General features: G+C 52.0%; 1 protein-coding gene across 1 annotated transcript; it reads left to right on the forward strand.

The window, feature by feature from the left end:
- Positions 1-209: 209 nt before the first annotated feature.
- On the forward strand, positions 210-16,516 carry Wdr86 (WD repeat domain 86). Its single transcript, XM_027428424.2, has 6 exons — positions 210-372; positions 8,939-9,080; positions 11,473-11,893; positions 13,937-14,072; positions 16,095-16,198; positions 16,313-16,516. The coding sequence occupies exons 1-6, from the start codon at positions 210-212 to the stop codon at positions 16,487-16,489; spliced, it is 1,143 nt and encodes a 380-aa protein (XP_027284225.1). The 3' UTR covers positions 16,490-16,516.
- Positions 16,517-18,443: the final 1,927 nt, after the last annotated feature.

The following is an 18,443-nucleotide window of genomic DNA, read 5'->3' on the forward strand; positions in this document are numbered from 1 at the left end:
GGTCTCACCTGGGCTCTGCATCGGAGCCGCGGGGGCGGAGGATAGCGGTGGAGAGTCCCTACTCCCCGCCACCCCAGGAGCCTCTGCAGAGTGGGGGCGCCAGGACCCCCCACGATGGCCGCTGTCCGCCCGGGCCCCGCCAGAACCACGAGCGGACGCTGGAACACTGCTCTCTAGACGGCTACAGCGCCTCTTTGCCCCGGCCCGAGATGGGGAGCAGCGGGTCGGCGTTGAGGGTGTGTGCGGACCACCGCGGGGGCATCAATTGGCTGAGTCTGAGCCCCGACGGGCAGCGTCTGCTGACGGGCAGCGAGGACGGCACGGCCCGCCTCTGGAGCACCGCGGACGGCCGGTGCTGCGCGCTCCTGCAAGGTAGATAGATGGGCGCGCGCGCTCGGGACCCTTTCGGCCTCTTGTTCACCTGGCCCGCACCGGGGACCTTACTCTTCCGGGCCTGCAGTCCCCTTCTGGCAGAGCAGAGCTCTAGATCCTTTCTATCGGGAGCTCACCCGACCCTTGAGCTCTTGGTGGAGCACGATGACCAGTCCGAGGGCGCTTGGGTGTGGGTGACCAAGGGGCGAGCACCCTAATGCAAGATCGTTTTGTCAACCAGCCCCATGCAATCCTTATCATGACAACAATTTTTAGCCAACAAAAAGAAGTCGTGCCCATACCCTAAAGAATATTTCCTGCCGTACTCTTTGACCTGGTAACTTTTGGCCGACATTTCCACTCGCGGGCCATTGTAACAATAGAAGTTGCTGAGAATCCACACTGCTGTGGGCTGTCTTCACACCGTGACCCTAGCTCAGACACAGAACCGGTGTCGCCTTGTTAGGGACTTGTCCAGAGCTGAGGGGCACCCTTTAGATTTGAACTTCTCCCTCAACCCCCCTCCCCCAGCTCTTTTTGGTTTCGTCTCAGGTATGGCCAGAAGAAAGGGGAGGATTGATTCAAATTTCTGGAAAGTGGGGTCGTCTATCTTGCATATTTGAAATGGAGCAAGTAATATCATACACAGAAATGCATAACGTGTCTGTCTCATTGGTATTCATTCACCAATGGATTCCTACTCTGTTCACATTCTGGGCAGCCTTGTCCTGGGTGCTCCCCACGCTGCTCTATGGAGTCCCTCAGGCCTGCTGTTGGCCTCTGCAGACTTGAGGCGTGCCAAGCTTTTTGCACAAGGTACGGCTCTTTATCTGCAGCTTTTCCACCATGATCAGCAAATGCTGGGTGGCCTGACTCAAGCCCTTCCAGAAAGATAGAATGTTAGCCTCAAAATTGCTTCATTCCAACACCATCAGTGCTAAGTGAAAACAGTATAAGGTAGCTAGTTCATGGCCCCAAAGGGAGGAACATTGATTGACAGGCACTTGGGAGCTGGTGTGAAGATGGGGAATTGGCTACAAGCCGGTCCACATTCCTCCCCACACAGCCAGCACTCACTGACAGCCCCACAATGGAGCCTGGCTCCAAGCATTCCCCAGAGAACCTTGGAATTGGCTTTTTGTTTGATTTTGGTTTCTTTTTCTTTTTTCTTTGTGATTTGTTTGTTTGGTTTTGTTTTTGTTGTTGTTGTTGTTTGGTTTGGTTTTTTCAAAACAGGGTTCTCTGTGTAGCCCTGGCTGTCCTGGAACTCACTCTGTAGACCAGGCTGGCTCTGAACTCAAAGAGACCCGCCTGCCTCTGCCTCCCGAGTGCTGGGATTAAAGGTGAGTGCCACGGCTGAGATTTTGGATTCTTAAGGCAGGGAGTGTCTCATGTCACCCTCAGGTTTCTAACTCATTGTCTTAGTTGGGGTTATTGTTATGATGATGAAAGAACACAATGAGAAGCAAGCTGGGGAGGAAAGGGTTATTAGGCTTACATTTCTACAGCACTGTTTATCACTGAAGGACTTAGGACAGGAACTCAAGCATGGTAGGAACCTGGAGGCAGGAGCTGTGGCAGAGGCCCTGGAGGAGTGCTGCGTCTTGGCTTGCTCTCCATGGCTTGTTCAGCCTGATTTTGTACAGGACATAGGCCCACCAGGCCAAGGATGCACCCCCACAATGGGCTGGGCCCTCCCCTATCAATCACTAAGAAGCCCGACAGGCTTCCCTGGTCTTTTGGAGGCATTTTCTTAACTGAGGTTCCCTTCTCTCAGATGACGTCAGCTAGTGTTAAACTGACATAAAACCAGCCAGCACACTCACCTTGTAACTTTGAATTCCTGATCCTCCTGCCTCCACCTCCCAAATATCTGGAATTGAGTCCTTACACCATGCCTGGTGTGGCTGGTGTTTCCCATTGCTGTTTCACCAGGCTCTTGGTGATTGTAGTACACAGCTAGCCTGAGGAGGGCTTATGCCCGTGACTCCAGTGGGACCCCTGTTTGCCAGGGAGGCTTCTCCTCAGAGAGTCTGGGTTTCCCAGGCTGATTCTGGCCCAGTGGCTTGTCCCAAGGCAGCCCTGGAGTCTTGCCAAGTTTCCAGAGCCCATCCTTGAGCCCAGCTCTGACTGGCACCCAGCATCCTTCACACCTGCTTTAGTGGCCCTCTTGGCTGTGTGGCCAGTCACACAATCTAACACAACTTTCCAGTGAGGGATGCCTGACCTGGCCCAGTGGAGAGCCGCCTCACTGAAGGAGAAACTGTTATTCCCCTCCAAGGCTGTTCTTGCCAGGGTTAAGACTCTAGCATTCAAAACTGTGCCAGGACAAAAGGGACAAAGATATTTTTTTCCTACTATAAGATCCTGATTATGACTGAGATTGCATGAGTCAATGTGGTTATTTGGTATCTTTCTGTTTGCAGCCCCTTCCCACAGGGAAAACAAGGTCTCCCCAGACACTTCCTCCTGAGATATTAGTAGGATTGATCACACACACACACACACACACACACACACACACACACACTCACTCTCTCACACACACACACACTCACACACACACACACACATGCCACACACACACACACACACACACACACACACACACACACACACACACACACACACACACACACACACACACATGCACACACACACACACACACACACACACACACACACGCACGCACGCACGCACACACACACACACACACACACACACACACACACACACACACACACTTTTGTGTATGGCACACATGAGTGCAAGTGTATGTACCTGGATATGGAGATTAACTTTAGGTGATCCTGGGTGACTGTCTGTTTTGGGTAGGGGTGAGGATGGGTGGGTTAGTCTGTCATTGGCCTGGAACTTGCCAAGTAAGCTGGGCTAACTCTAAGGAATCTATGGTCTCTACCTCCCTAGCTCTAGGATTACAAGCACCTGTCACCATGCCTGGCTTTTCACATGAGTACTGGGGCTCAAACTCAAGTCCTCATGCAAGCCCTGGACTGTCTTCATAGCCTGCCCCCCTCTTTTTATTAGCTTTTCCAGACAGTGTCTCCTTTGGGTGGAGGTTGGCTTTTTTGTTTGTTTGTTTGTTTTTCAAGACAGGATTTCTTTGTGTAGCCCTGACTGTCCTGGAACTCACAGAGATTCCCCCTGCCTCTTCCTCCTAAGTGCTGGAATTAAAGGTGTGTGCCACAGCTGGAGAGATGGCTCAGAGGTTAAGAGCATCAACTGCTCTTCCAAAGGTCCTGAGTTCAATTCCCAGCAACCACATGGTGGCTCACAACCATCAGTAATGAGATCTGGTGCCCTCTTCTGGTGTGCAGATATACATGGAAGCAGAATGTTGTATACATAATAAATAAATAAAATCTTAAAAAAAAAAAAAAAAAGATGTGTGCCGCCAGTGCCCGGGCTGAGACAGTGTCTCCTTGTTTAGCCCCAGCTGGCCTGGAACTGTGTAGACCAGGCTGGCCTGGAACTTGTGATCTTAGTATTCCCTCCTCTAGATGCTGGGATTATTGGTATATCCCTCCATACCTACTTAGTAAAGAGTGCTTGTTTCACACCTTATATTTTAAGACATATGTCTATATTCTTTACTATGTGGTTAAATTTCATAAATTAGAATCAACACCAGTTTTTTTTTTTTTTGAAGTTTTACTTTATGTGTGTGGGTATTTTGCCTACATGTATGTCTGTGTACCAACAATATGCCTGGTATCCAAGGAGGCCAGAAGATGGCTTCAAATACTCTGGAACTGGAATTACAGATGATTGTGAGCCACCATGTTGGTGCTGGGAATTGAACCCAAGTCTTCTGGAAGAACAGCTAGTGCTCTTAGCTGCTGAGCCATCTCTGTAAGCCCCACCGATGCCAGTTTAGGAACCAGAAATGGACAAAGGCAGACTTAATTATTGATACAGAATGTCTTGTGTTTTCTGGATGCCGCCTGGAGGTGAGTGTAGCCTCAGCATCCCCAAACTGGGAGTAAACTGGAGGACTTGTCCAAGGTTGCAAGAGTGGTCCACAGCAGCCCACGGCTTTGGCTACTGTTTCTTCTCAGGGATCTGCTGCAGGAAAGTTGTACCCTGGCCGTATGGCCGTCTGGAGGCAGGCTTCATCCCTATGCACTGTAAGTGCAGGCATCATTCTGCTCCTGGGGAAGGCTTGAACCCTTGTTCACCCTTAGGCCTGCAAAGGCCTTGGAATCAAGCCTATTGTTTGGACTGTCTTGGATTTCTTGGGCAGCATGGTTGGGATTGACGACTTTGTTGTGTGTTTAAACTTCTTTTTCAGTTCTCAGCAGCAGAGGCTCTCAGGGCTGGGGGATTTTCTGAGTATTTTACAGATGTTAGGAAATTTGGGACTGGGATGGAGATGGAAGAAAGGGGGACTTGCTGGGCAGGTCGTTTCTGTCGGAGCTCTCAGAAGAGTTACAGCAGTATCAGTGGGCCTGGAGTGCTCACGCAGCTTCCCTGCTGTGGACACACACATTTAGAAGGGGTGGCTTTCAGGTGCAGTGAGTGAACTCTGGTGAAAAAGGCTTGATTGGCACTTATCTTGGGAAAAGGATTGCTGGAATGGTAATGGTCTCCAGTCCCCTCTCTTCCCTCTGAGGAATACCCTTGTCTTTGACAACACTGGATCCTGACCTGGGATGTCTGTGCTGCCGTTTGGTTCCCGATTGAGTGAGGGACTTGGCCTTAAGGTTCTAGCCCACTGTGGATGCTCCAAACCCTTCTTTGACCTCAGCATGCTCTGTGAGCCTCTCACAGTTGCAAGCTCCAGAGGAGGGCACTCTCCTGGGACAGGGCCCAAGCAAAGTGTTAACTGTTGACCTTGAGAGACTCAGGGAAAAAAGAGGTATATAGATAAGGGGCTGAATGAGGAGATGAGGTACTCATTTTGTTTGTTTTTTTGGTTTTGTTTTTGTGACTAACAACTCATGCATTTAAATTTTATTTTTAGTTTTTTGTCTTATGTGTGTGAATGTTTTGCCTGCATGTATGTCTATGTACTACATGTGTGCCTAATGCCGCAAGAGCATGTCAGAGCCCCTGGGACTAAAGTTACCGTTATGAGCAGCCATGTGGGTGCTGGGAATTGAACCCAGGTCCTTTAGAAGAGCAGCCAGTGCTCTTAACTGTTGAGCTGTCTGTCCAGCCCCTAACAGGGCATAGAGGAGTACTGAGAGGGCCGCTAACATAGGCAAATCAATATTTGTTCAAGAAGAATTCCATGAAGATGTCATCTGTTTAATGACAGCACTTTGGAGGCCACTGTTGGTTGAGTGATAGGCTCCCTGCTGTCTGTTCAGAAGGCTAAGGGGAAAGGTGGCAGAGTGGTGAGTGGGGCTGTGAGGAGGCCATGGTGGGGCCGCTGCTGAATGAGTAGGCCATGTCTTATGTGGCTGATGGAGGGTGGCTGGGAACATATGGGCCAGATTCTCACACAGAAATCCAGGCACCCCTGATGGGATTCTCAGTTCTGAGTGACAGCCTGCAGGTAGACCATGAGTCCTGGTGGTTTTGACGATGTCCATTGTGGCATTTCTGAGTGCCAGGTGTCATCTGCTGAAGGGCTGTACCAGTCAGGCTCCTGGCTCCCTTAACGTAGGTAATTCATAAGAAAGCATCAATACCAAGTGGGCAGAGTATAAATACAAAGTAGAGTCACTGGGTTATCACTTCTCCCAGGGGAGATGCAGTTACAACAGCCTGGAGACAGCTGTGGAGAAAGTTTCTCTGGGGCAAGGAGACCTTGACTGTAGGGCCACAGCCAGCCTGAGGCAGCCCTCTGTGTCAGAGCGCAGGGAAACATTTTGGCCCAAAGTCTGCCACTGTGAAATCTACTGGAAATGGGAGGAGCAGGGGCCACCTGACAAAGTGTACCTGTCTCCACAAATCACAATGTCTGCTTGCTCTCCAAGGGCAGGGTAAGGGTGTTACTATATACTGCCACCTCTGTCACCAAGTGGCAGTTGGGGTAGCCAGCTGCTTTATTGTGTGACCCTGAGGCACTGAAAGGGAAGAGGCCTTGTTTCATGCTTGTTGTGGTTGGGGTCCCCTGCATCCCTGGGTCCTGGGCCACTTTTCCCATGTGCAGAGGGAACAGCAGATCTTGGCACGGCCTCGGTGCCCAGGGAGGCAAGAAGAACCGCAGCCTCAGCAGGAGCCCCCAGAGCTGCTCTTCTGCATGCAATAACTACATCTTATCTGCATTCTTTATCCCTTCAAAAATATTTACTTTAAGCTCAGCTTTTTTTTGCTTATTCTGCACAATTCCAGCAGCTGAAAGCCAAGGTCCCTGAAGGTGATAGGCCCAGAGCTGGCAGACACAGCTCCGCCCACCCTCTGTGGTGACCCCACCAGCCCTGGGTCTGGCCCATCTGTCTTTGGGTGGCTCCAGTTACAGTGTACTGAGGTGGGGTGGGGATTTGGGGGATGGACAAGGGAACAGGCGTAGCAGAGTCCAGGCCCTCTGCAGGCAGACTCTGACCCATGCATGACCCAAACGGGTGTGTTTGCTGAATGGGGAGTGAGCTATAGAGTCTGGAGAGGGGCTTACCTTTAGTAGAGTCCTGGGTGCTGTTGGAGCCTCACTTGGCTCAGTACCTGGCTGCAGAGGGCAGGGGCCTCTAGGTCAGCCTGGCCTGCAATCAGGAAACTGGTTCTTTCGTTTATTGCCTCTTTTCAGTCTGTGTGTTTAGTCCCTCTCTCCCTAACATGCCACAAAGCACCCACCACACCTCAGGTCTTCAGCAGCCCAGTCCTCGGTTCCACAAAATCAGGCTGCTCAATAGCTACACGTGGCTCTCAAGTGCTTTTTCATTGTTCAACTTATGGTTCTCTCCTGCACTTGACCGGTGTGTAGATGGGATGTCAGAGCTGGGCGATGCTGGTGTCCTTGCTGTGGGCTATGGGTGGCCATGGGCTCCTGCCCAGGGTTATTAGGGGAGCATGGGAGGTAACACCCATACAAAGTCACTAGGGGGCCTGGAGTCATGCCCATGCGAGTACCCGGTAGGCCTGACACACCTTGGCTGCCTTTCTTGGGGTATCTCATCTCCTAAGAGGCTTTGGGGAGAGTGAGGCAGACTGGTCTCAAGGGAAGTTTGTTGACAACTTTAAGAAATATTTATAAACTCTGGCAAAAATCTGGGCTGTGTTTTGCCAAACAGATTTGCCCTCAGCTCTTCATCAACTTGTGTATTGGGGAAAACACAGCCTGCCGTTTCTTAAGGGTTTACTTAAGTCTTGCATTGTTTTCAGAGCAGCCTGGCATGTGCTCTCCCAGAAGACTGACAACTTTTATTATTTCGGTTCTGTTTCTTAGAATCCAGGAAGTCAAGCTCTTCCAAGCTAAGCTTAACCCAAGACCTAAAAAAAAAAAAAAAAAAAAAAGTTAATCAGCTTGATCCTGCCTGAGAGGTTGCTAAAATTCCTGTTTGTTTGACTCCAGCCATGAAGGGGAAATTCTCAGATGACATTAAAGATCTGGGGGTGGTGACACACGCTTTTAATCCCAATGGTGGGAGGTAGACTCAGGAGAATCAGGAGTTCAAGGCCAGCCTGGGCTACACTAAAGAGTCTCAAAATAATAAGGGAGCAGGTCCCTGGGGAGATGGCTCATTGAGTCAGAGTGCTTGCTGCTCAAGTATGAGGACCTGAATTCAGACCCCAGAGCCTGTGAAGAAAGCTGAGGGCAGCTTTTTGCAAAGTACTGTGACTGGTGCCGGGGAAGCTGGAGACAGCATGATCACTGGGTCTCTTCCTCAACCTGGTGCCAGGGTCAGTGACTCTCATGGGAACTCGCAGAGAGCCGCAGGGCAGGCAGGCCACTTGCACTCACACTGATACACACACACACACACACACACACACACACACACACACACACTCACACACACACACACACACACACACACACACACACACACACACACACACACACACACACACTCACACACACACACACACACACACAAAACACACGCACACACACACACACACACACACACACAGAGAGAGAGAGAGAGAGAGAGAGAGAGAGAGAGAGAGAGAGAGAGAAAGCCAGTCTCACTGGACACGGTGATTTACTTCTGGGATCTGAGCACCCTGGAGGCTGAGGCAGGATTGTGAGTTCAAGCCTAGCCTGGGCTACAAAGTAAGACCCCAGTCTGAAACTATCCAATGAGTTTGCTTTCAATAACCTCAACATCAAAGGAACTTATGTCGAAAGCTTCAACATTTGAAACCTCAGGACTCCAAGCTCCAGGAGAGCCGGGATCTACGTGGGAACTTACTGAAGAAATCATGTGATTGTCACATGCTCAGAGTTTATAATGTGTGACCATCTCAAGGGGGAAAATAAAGTGATGCATTTTAGAAATAAAAAAAAAAGACCCCATCTGTAGGATAGACGGGAGGGCTAGTCTCTTCCAGACTTGCTTCAGGTGCTCGTGCTGTCCTGCTCTCTCATTTATCTGCTTACACACATAGGAAAACAAGAGCTGGAACCCGGCCAGCTCCCATCTCCTCTCGTTGTAGGTCATGAGAGCTATGTAACCTTCTGCCAGCTGGAGGATGAAGCTGCCTTCACCTGCAGTGCCGACTGCACCATCCGGAGGTGGGATGTTAGGACCGGGCAGTGTCGGCAGGTGTACCGAGGGCACACATCCATCGTGAACAGGTCAGCCAAGCCTGGTCCATGGTCAAGAAGACAGAAATGTAGGACTGACCTTGAGCAGTGTAGCAAACTGCTTGTGGTCGCAGGGGGTTTGAGCAGAAGAGCCACGGGAAAGAGGCATCATCCACAGATTTTAGTGTGTACTTCTCCGGGAGCCACACACCCTGACTGCCGCCTGGGTGTGGGAAGGTGTGGGAACCACAGCACCCCTGATGGGAGCAAATTCCAGAGGAGATTGCTTACATGACACCAATGGCTCAGGGAAAGAGGGCGATGCAGTTGTGATATTTTTAAACTTCCTTTTGTGTGGCTGCTGGAGGTCTCCTAGCATTGTTCAGTATCTGAATTTTTCCCTTGTTGAATTAAGGTTGGATCTGAGCAGTGGAAATTCATTTTCTGGCCAGATCAACGTGATGTTATTTTTAAGACACACGATAGTTGCCCTGGGCTCCCAAGTCCCAAGTAGATGCCTAACATAGGGACCCTTGAAGTCACGTTAATAGGAGGGAAAGACCCAAGAGCCTTTCTGTGTGGACACCGAGGAGAGGAAATGCTGCAGCCAGGGGACTCTGAGTGCTGTGTGGGCCTCCAGGTAGGCAGATTAGCTACTCAAGCTAACCCTGGCTTCAGAGGCCACAGCAGAGGTGGGCTGACAGTCTGAAGGTATCTACAGGAGATGGTAGATCTAGAAGCAGAACTCAGATCTCACAGTTCAAACTGGCCTTTCCCCAGCAAGATGTCTGCCATTGGCTGGGCATGGTAGCCAGCTGTCTGTTGTCCCAGAACTGGGGAAACTGAGGTAGTGGAATTTCCATGACTTCAAGGCCAGCCTGGGCTACAGAATGGGCTCCATGCATACCCTCCTTTGGTGGCCTAGGATCCCTATTGGATGTTGTGCTCCTGGGCTGTGCCCAGGGTCTACATAACCCTGTATTAGTTTATTTTCTCATTTCTTTGACACCCACCCACTTTCAGAAAAGGCAATTTAAGGAATACAGGGAGCCAGTCTGTCAAGGCAGGGAACGCATGGCGGCAGGAGCAGGAGGCAGCTGGTCACACCACACCCTTAGTCAGAGAGCAGAGGGGCATGTGCTGGTGCTCAGCCACTTTCCCCTTTTATTCAGCCCAGTAGGAATGGTGTCACCTACTTAGGATGGAGTGTACCATTTCAGTTAGCCTAATCTAGAAAGTCGCAGAGGTACCAGAGGTCGTTTCCATGGTAATCATAAATCATCAAGTTGACAAGATTAACAATTGAGAAGCCTAGTGCCTCACGAGCACCCCCTAAGGGCTGCTCCAATAGGTTCTTGTCAACTGGGTTTTTTGACTCTCAACAGATCGGGAACTCACTGTGTAGACCAGGCTGGCCTCAAACTCAGAGATCCACCTGCCTCTGTCTCCCGAGTGCTGGGATTAAAGGTGTGCACTACAACCTCCTGGCCCGAGTCAAGACTTCTTAACAAGGATGTGTAAACAGGCCCTTGGAAGCTCTGTGCCAAGTTCTCTGAAGACAAACGTGTTTTTCTGGGAAGCTGTAGAATTTAGCAGTGTGAGAGCAGGCTGTCAATAGTTATCCCTCACATGTAAGTCTTCCCACCCCCACCCTGCCGGCATGGCAAGCCAGCCTGCTGCATGAATGCCCCTTCCGATGCCTCATACTCAGAGTTCCCTGTAGTCACTTCCCTGCCCGGTCAGTCATGTGCCCAGAGTCTGGTCTGTGCCCTGGAACTGTGGTGTTGCTCCCGTGGGACTTGCTGGCGGAGTTGACAGCAGAGGCCCACTCCATACTGCAGCTTGCCTCTGTGCCTCCCTGAGTAGAGTCTGGTAGCAGAATGGCAGAAGGGCCCTCAAGGCAGGCACTCTGAAACGGCCTTACCAGCCTGCTTTATGTATCTGGGCTTTTCCAGAGGTGCCCAGATGGTCTCAGGTAGCCCTAGATTTTCTCCATTGTTTTTATTTGTTTTGCTTTTTGAGTCAGGGTCTCACTCTATAGCCTGGGCTTGTCTCAAACTCATTATGTAACCCATGTTGGCTTTGCACTCAAGGCAATCCTTCTGCCTCAGCTTCCTGAATGGCGTTTTCCTATTTTAAACAGAAAGCCCTGTGTCCCGTCCTACTCTTTTGTATCTGGCTTGGATACAGTGTTATTTGAATCCATGTGCCAGAGACATAGTCCCTGCCAGGGTGAAGGTCAGGCCTGCAGGTTTGTCACAGAGGGAAAGAGCTGAGAATGAGGAAGAATGGCTGAGGGGAGACACGGTGGACGTGTGGCGTTTTGAGCTAGACCTTGGAAAGTGAGTCAGAGATTGGGAGCTCTGTCAGCTTCAGTGCCAGGCTAGCCTGTGCTAGCCTCCTTCAGGTGGACTCCTTCAACCCCTTCCCCTCTTACCCACAGGATCCTAGTTGCAAATAACCAGCTCTTCAGCAGTTCCTATGACCGGACAGCACGTGCATGGACTGTGGACAAAGGGCAAGTGTCCAAGGAGTTCCGAGGCCACCGCAACTGTGTGCTCACACTAGCCTACTCTGCCCCCAAGGACCTGCCCAGTGATCCCTGCTTGGAGGCAGCCATGGGTGGCGGGCTTCTAGTGACTGGCAGCACGGATGACACAGCCAAGGTGTGGCAGGTGGCCAGTGGCTGCTGCCACCAGACACTTCGGGGCCACACAGGTGCAGTGCTGTGCCTGGTGCTGGATGTTTCCAGCCACACAGCCTTCACCGGCAGCACTGATGCCACGGTCCGTGCTTGGGACATCCTGAGTGGGGAGCAGCTGCGGGTTTTCCGGGAGCACCAGGGCTCTGTCATCTGTCTGGAGGTGAGACCTGTCCAGCTGCTGCCAGACTGCATGTCCTATTGTAGGCAGACGGGAGGAGGGGGACTCAGCTTCAAACCATTCATAGTGTCAGGCCCTTGGTAGCCTTAGTCCATCATAGCATCAGTCCATCAGTTCTTTCACAAGTGGAGTTGGTAGAGTTCTTATGGTCTAAACACCTTTCTTTTTTGTTTTTCGAGACAGAGTTTCTCTGTGTAGTCCTGGTTGTCCTGGCACTCATTCTTAGGCTAGGCTGGCCTTGAACTCAGATCCACCTGCCTCTGCCTCCTGAGTGCTGGGATTTAAGGCGTGCACCACCACGCCCAACTCACTAAACACTTTTTATTAGGCATCCCCAACCCCAGACTTACTAATTAATTTGTTTATTTTGATACAGGGTCTCACTGTGTACTCCTGGGTGTCCTGGAACTCTGTGTAGACCAGGCTGGCTTTGAACTCACAGAGATCCACCTGCCTCTGCCTCATGTGTGCTGGCCCACCCCCACACTCCTGCACTGGGGAAAGTGTCCAGCTAGCTCCTTTGTGAGAGATTCAGATCTCAGCAGTGCAGACCTTGCCAGGAAAGTTGGCTAAAGAAGATTCATGAAAATGTATGCAAAGGGAGGTAGTGCCACAGAAGTGACCCGACAGAGAAAGGGACCATTAGCAGCCTGCTTGAGCTAAGTGTGATTGAGAATACCTGGAATTAGCAGCCTGCTTGAGCTAAGTGTGATTGAGAATACCTGGAATTAGCAGCCTGCTTGAGCTAAGTGTGATTGAGAATACCTGGAATCCTAGTGCTGTGGAAGCCAGGAAGGAATCTGAAGCCAGCTTGGGCTACACAGTGAGATCCTGTCTGGAACAGATAGGGCTGGGAGATGACCAGAGCATTTGCTGCACAAGCCCAAGAGCTGAGTTCACACCAGCACCGTGTAGAAACGCTGGGTGTGGGGACACATGCCTGGAACCCCAGCTCTGGAGAGGTGGGGACTGGCCAAACCCTATGCTTGCTGCCCAACCAGCCTAACCTAATTCATGAGCTCAGGATGCCTGAGGGTCAGCAGAGGTTGACCATTGATCTCTCTCTCACTCTATACACACACACACACACACACACACACACACAGAGAGAGAGAGAGAGAGAGAGAGAGAGAGAGAGAGAGAGAGAGAGAGAGAACATGAACTCACATACATACACTCACAAAAATAACATCAACAAAATCTCCCAAGGCCTGGCCTGTGTCTATTTCCTGAATTGAGTTGAGTTTCTGTCTCTGGTGACAGGAACCTTTTTCTTCCCCTAGAGGCAGGACTTTTTCAGTTTTTAGGAGTGTGACGAGGGTCTGAACACACTGCCTCTGCTGCTGTATTTGGGGTTGTATACCCTGACAGCCTTCATAGTCTTAGGCACCAGTTCTCTCACCTAACAAATGCTGCTGGTGACAACAGCCTTCTCGGTCCCTCAGGGGCAGAGTGTGGAAGTGACCTGACCCTCACCTGGAGCATGACTTAGCAGGAGTACTGGGGGCACTGCTGTGGGTGAGGACAGTGTGTTGGCAGAGGGCTTCTGTCTATGTCTGGGCATTGAGCCTGCCAGTTAGTGACAAGGCTTCCCATGCCCTCCGACTCTAGAGGCTCTGCTGCCTCTCATGAGTGCCATCAGCTGGGGACCAAGGCTTCACGAATGAGCCTGTGGAGGAGGACCGACCAGTGAAGAGCTCTGATTGTGCGGCTCTCTGGGGTCTGCAGGGCTATATGGGGCCTGGGGTGTCTGGGTCTGGGGGGCTCTGTTTGGCATCTGTAGGGTTCTGTCTGGGGACTGCAGGGCTTTCTAGGGCTGAGGACGCTCTGCCTTCTGGGCCCAGATTCACCAAGGGAAAGACAAACCAGCACTGACCGGGGCTGCAGTGGGTGGTGAGTGCTTTCTGGGGTCTCCCTGCTTTCCTCATTGAGTCCTGGCCATGTTTCCCACCTTGTAAATAATGATTTGAGGGCTTCCTGGCCATCAAGGCCAATGAGTTGACGACCCGCCTGCTTTTCCTACAGCTCACAGACCGGCTCTTGTACACAGGCAGTGCAGACAGGACTGTCAAGTGCTGGCTGGCTGACACTGGGGAGAGGGTGCGCACGTTCCCAGCACACAGACACAGCGTGAGCGCCCTCAAGTACCATGCAGGCACCTGTAAGTGATCTGTCCCGACACTGCCCACGCCGCTCCGGTCTGCCCACCCTGCCTCCCTCTCCTGGTTCCTCTCCTCTGCCTCCCATGCCTGCATGGTTTGCTGCCACTAAGCCCAGCTACCTTTCCACTCATTGGTGTGCGCAGGTGAATGGTCCATTGGGTAGGGAGCACACTTTGTCTCCTAGGTCCCAAATGGTCACACATCTGGGCCTTCGTCACATTCTGCTCAGCTTCACTGATGGTGCCCCCTCCTATTTAGTTTCATGAACCCCCAACAGAAGCAGATCTTAGGCTCCCCCAGGGCTGGGCCTGTGAGTATCTTCCCAGTGGAAAGTGAGCCTGACCTCATGTGCAGGTCGATGCTGGGTGAAGATGGGTGGCTGAGTCCAGTGTGCCCGAGAACTGTACCTGACGTGCACGAGTTTGTTTTTCCTTCCTCCCATGCCCAAGTCTCTGCTCCCTGGTCAGGAATCTCTTCTTAACTGACCACAGAGTGGTTAGCCCTCAGATACTGTCAGGTGCTTCCTGTGCCCCTCCCTTTGGTGGCAACAGGCACAGCTGTCCTGAAGCCACTCTGCATAGGCCCCCTCACTATGACAGAGCTTGGTTCTTGGTCTTTGCCAACAAGGCTACAGAATAAGCGTTGCTCCGGACCCTGCCTACTCAAGATGCCCCACAGTCCCACAGGGCCGGAGTTTGGGGAGAGGCAAGGAAGAAACCAAGGAAACCCAGCAAAGAAACTCCTCCCTGGGGCCCTGTGCACCCTCAAGCTTTAAGAAAAGGGCAAGTATGTGCAGACAAAGGCAGGGAAGTGTAAGAAATAGATACTAAAGACCAGGGAGCAGTCCAGAGGTGCCAGCTTTAGCCAGGCCTAGAGTGGCGAATACAGGTGGCCTTGGGGCTTCTCCTGTTGCGATCACAAACACTTGGGCAGAAAGTGACATGGGGGAGGACAGGGTTTGTCCTACAATTCCAGGTTGCAGGGAGGTCATAGCAGCAGACGCTTGAGTCAGCTGGTTACACCACATGGGTAGTCAAGGGCGGAGAGAAGCCAGTGCATCCGTGCTGCCTTGCTCAGCCCGCTTTCCTCGTTCATGCAGTTCATGGCCCAGCTACATTCAGGGTCTGCCAACCTCAGTGAACAATCAGGACATGCCCCAGGCTACCCTGACCTAGGTAATCCTGCACTGAGACAGTGCAGATTCTAGGTTGTGTCAAGTTGACAGTTAAAACTAAGCAAGTAGGATTGCTCTCCTAGGGGCATTGAAGGGTGTGTGGCCCGGTATCCTTACCTCCTAGCCTGGAGCTAGTTACCACCCTGCCGCCACCACCTGAGCCACTCTGCCCCACGTGATTTCATCCCTGTTTTCTCCACACTTCTTGCATTGTTTGCCATGTGAACTGTTGGCCTGTTCGGGGGTAGCTTCTGGGGAAGTCAGTGTAAGATGGTAACTGAACCACTGAACTCCCACAGTTGGCTACTTCAGGGGCCCCTCATTGCCAGCCTCACCAGTACTGATTTAAAAAGGAGTCACAGGCTCCCTCATTGTACCAGAAACTGTGGGTGGCACTCAGCCATGTCTCAGCAAGGATTCCAGGGGCTCTGGTGTCCTTGATGCCAGAGCACTACCAAGCCAAGTTATGACAGAGGAAGACCCAAGGAGGGAAATCAGATGGGGTCTGGGCTCTGCTTCAAGCCACATCCCTTCCTGAGGAGGGTGGATGGGCTCTGGCTGGCCCTGGGTACAGGTGATGGGTGGACAGGGCAGAGCCTGGAGCATGTGATGAGTGTCCTAGAAACATGGAGGCAGAGAAGTCTGGCTAACTCAATAGGGGATAAAGATGGGCACCAGCCCCTGAGAGGTGCTTGAGACAGGCTTTCAGGTGCTTCCCACCTGACCCTGAGGATGTCTCTGTGGGGCAGGTGGATGTCACACCACCCTCTCACCCTGTGCTGTTCCTGGGGAGGTGGCAGGGTGGCAGCCAGGAAGGGTCCAGTGTACTGCTGCTGTGTGTCCACAGTGTTCACAGGCAGTGGGGACGCCTGCGCCCGGGCCTTTGATGCCCAGTCAGGAGTGCTGCAGAGGGTGTTCCGAGGCCACACCTTTGTCATCAACTGCCTCCAGGTAGGATTCCCCCGCCCAGCTCCATACTGCCCCAGGGAAGCAAGGGGCCGCCCAGAGGGAGGAGACTCTGATGGTGGTCTGCTCATGGCCGACAGCTGTCCTGCCTGCCCACAGGTGCACGGCCAGGTGCTCTACACGGCATCTCATGATGGCGCTCTGCGCCTCTGGGATGTACGTGGCCTCCAGTCAGCGCCACCTTCGCCACGCAGGCCAGCAGCCAAGCGCAGCCTGTCACGCCTCTTTAGCAACAAGGTGGCCTGTGCAGCACCGGTGTCCCTGCAGCCAGCCTAAGTTCCTGGAGAGGAGATGGTTGCAATGTGTGGCCTGGCTTGTTTCTCTGTTCTTGGTTTTCCCAAGCACTCTGTGGTGCGGTGGCCTGTGGCAGGGAAGGCACTTGCCCTTGTGACCTTTCCTATTGTGAAAGAACGTGCCTTTCCCCACGCTCTGAACCAAGGCTTTGCCACCTGGACTCTTGTAGCCAAGGCAGGGACTTCAGCTGGCCTGCCTCCAGTTCTGAGGGCTGAAGCATGTGCTGCCAGGCCTTCTCTGTGAGGAATTGGGACTTCTTACAAGTCATGTCATACTGGCAGGCTATGTGTGCCGCAAGCCCCCTCCTGAAGAACTCAAATACACGTCACTCAAAATGCTCTAAGTGTCATTCTTTGGTTTCCTTTTGGAGGCTTACTGGCCTGTGTCACCTCCCCTTCTGGTTGAGAAGAGGACTTGTGAACTTAAGTCATTTGTACAGCAGTGGGCTTGGGAGACTCCAGGGAGCAAGGAACCATCTCTTCAACCAGCCTGCTTGACAGGAGGCCCCTGCCTTGGAGTGCCCACCCATTTTTGGACACTAATCCAGGAGTTTTCTCTCAAGGTGTGGTGTTGAACAGCTAGGTAGGGCTATCCCATCTTGTGCAGAAATGCCAGCACTATGCCAGATGAGGAGTCACTGGACACACACCAGCGGGGGGAGGAGAGATGAGGAGTCACTGGACACACACCAGCCGGGGGAGGAGAGATGAGGAGTCACTGGACACTGGACACACACCAGCGGGGGGGGGGGGGGGGGGAGAGCACACTCTGTTCTTGCAGAGGACCAGAGTTTGGCTCCCAGCTCTCATGTTGGGCTGTCAGAACCACTGTAACTGTAGTTGCAGGTGATAAAATGCCCCCTCCTGGACTCCGTGACACTTTCACCCACACTGCACACAGCTATACAACAGGTGCATATACAATCTAAAAGTAAAAATAAATCTTTTTCCTATTTATTTATTTGAGACAGGGCTTGAGGCCGTGGCTGTCCTGGGACACACTCTAGGCCAGACTGTCCTTTTTCAGCCTGCCTCTGCCTCCCTCGTGCTGGGATAAAAGGTGTGTACCAATATACCCGTTGCCCACTCCCCTGCCTTTTATTTAAGCTGTTGTTATCTCTGCTAGAGAGCCCTGCCAGCAGGATGGCATAGGAAGCATGGGTGCCAGCTGGGAGCCTCCCTCAGTATGGTGTCGGTGACAGGTTGTTGTGTGTGCTTTCTTAGGAAAACACTATTTTGCAAAGTGTTCTTGGGAAAGCACTAGAATATGTTGTCTTGACCCAGCACAACCAATTGGGTTTCTACTTCAAAAGCATAGTGACCTTGGCTTGGTGTTGAGGACATGAGGGTGCCCCATACTCTTTCCCCAGCACCTGTGGGCTGCTTATGTGTGGTACTGTTGAATGTTGAGCCAGAGGTACCCTCCGCCACACCAAGACAGGGGCTGTAGTTCAGTGGTAGAGTGCTTGCTTGGCCTTTGAGGGGAGGGGAGCAGGTATCTGACACATGTTCAGCTGGCCAGGAGGAGAAACAGAACTTTCTACCAGATACCTGGCCAGGAGGACAAACAGGCATGGATGGCAGTTTTACCAACACAAGAGAATTTCAAGAGATGTGATCAGCATCAATGACATCAGGCCAAGCCCAACACATCACCACACAGCTTCAGGCTGACTTCATCCCCCATAAACATGCTCCATGCCTGCCCTGGTCCTCTAACCTCTGGGTGTTCTGCCACCTCCAGTCAAGGCTCCACCTGCTTTTTGGGGCTCTGAAAAGTCTCAGCAGGCTCTTCATTTCTTTGTCCCAACACACTCTTTGTGCACCCAGAACCATCTCCCACAACTCATGAGTCACTCGTACCTGTCTCTTCCTCCTACCCTGCCCATACAGAACCTGTGTCCATAAAAGAATATTCTGGAATAGTTTCTGACTCT

This window comes from Cricetulus griseus, chromosome 8 (assembly GCF_003668045.3).
Source record: "Cricetulus griseus strain 17A/GY chromosome 8, alternate assembly CriGri-PICRH-1.0, whole genome shotgun sequence".
NCBI classification, from domain to species: Eukaryota; Metazoa; Chordata; class Mammalia; order Rodentia; family Cricetidae; genus Cricetulus; species Cricetulus griseus.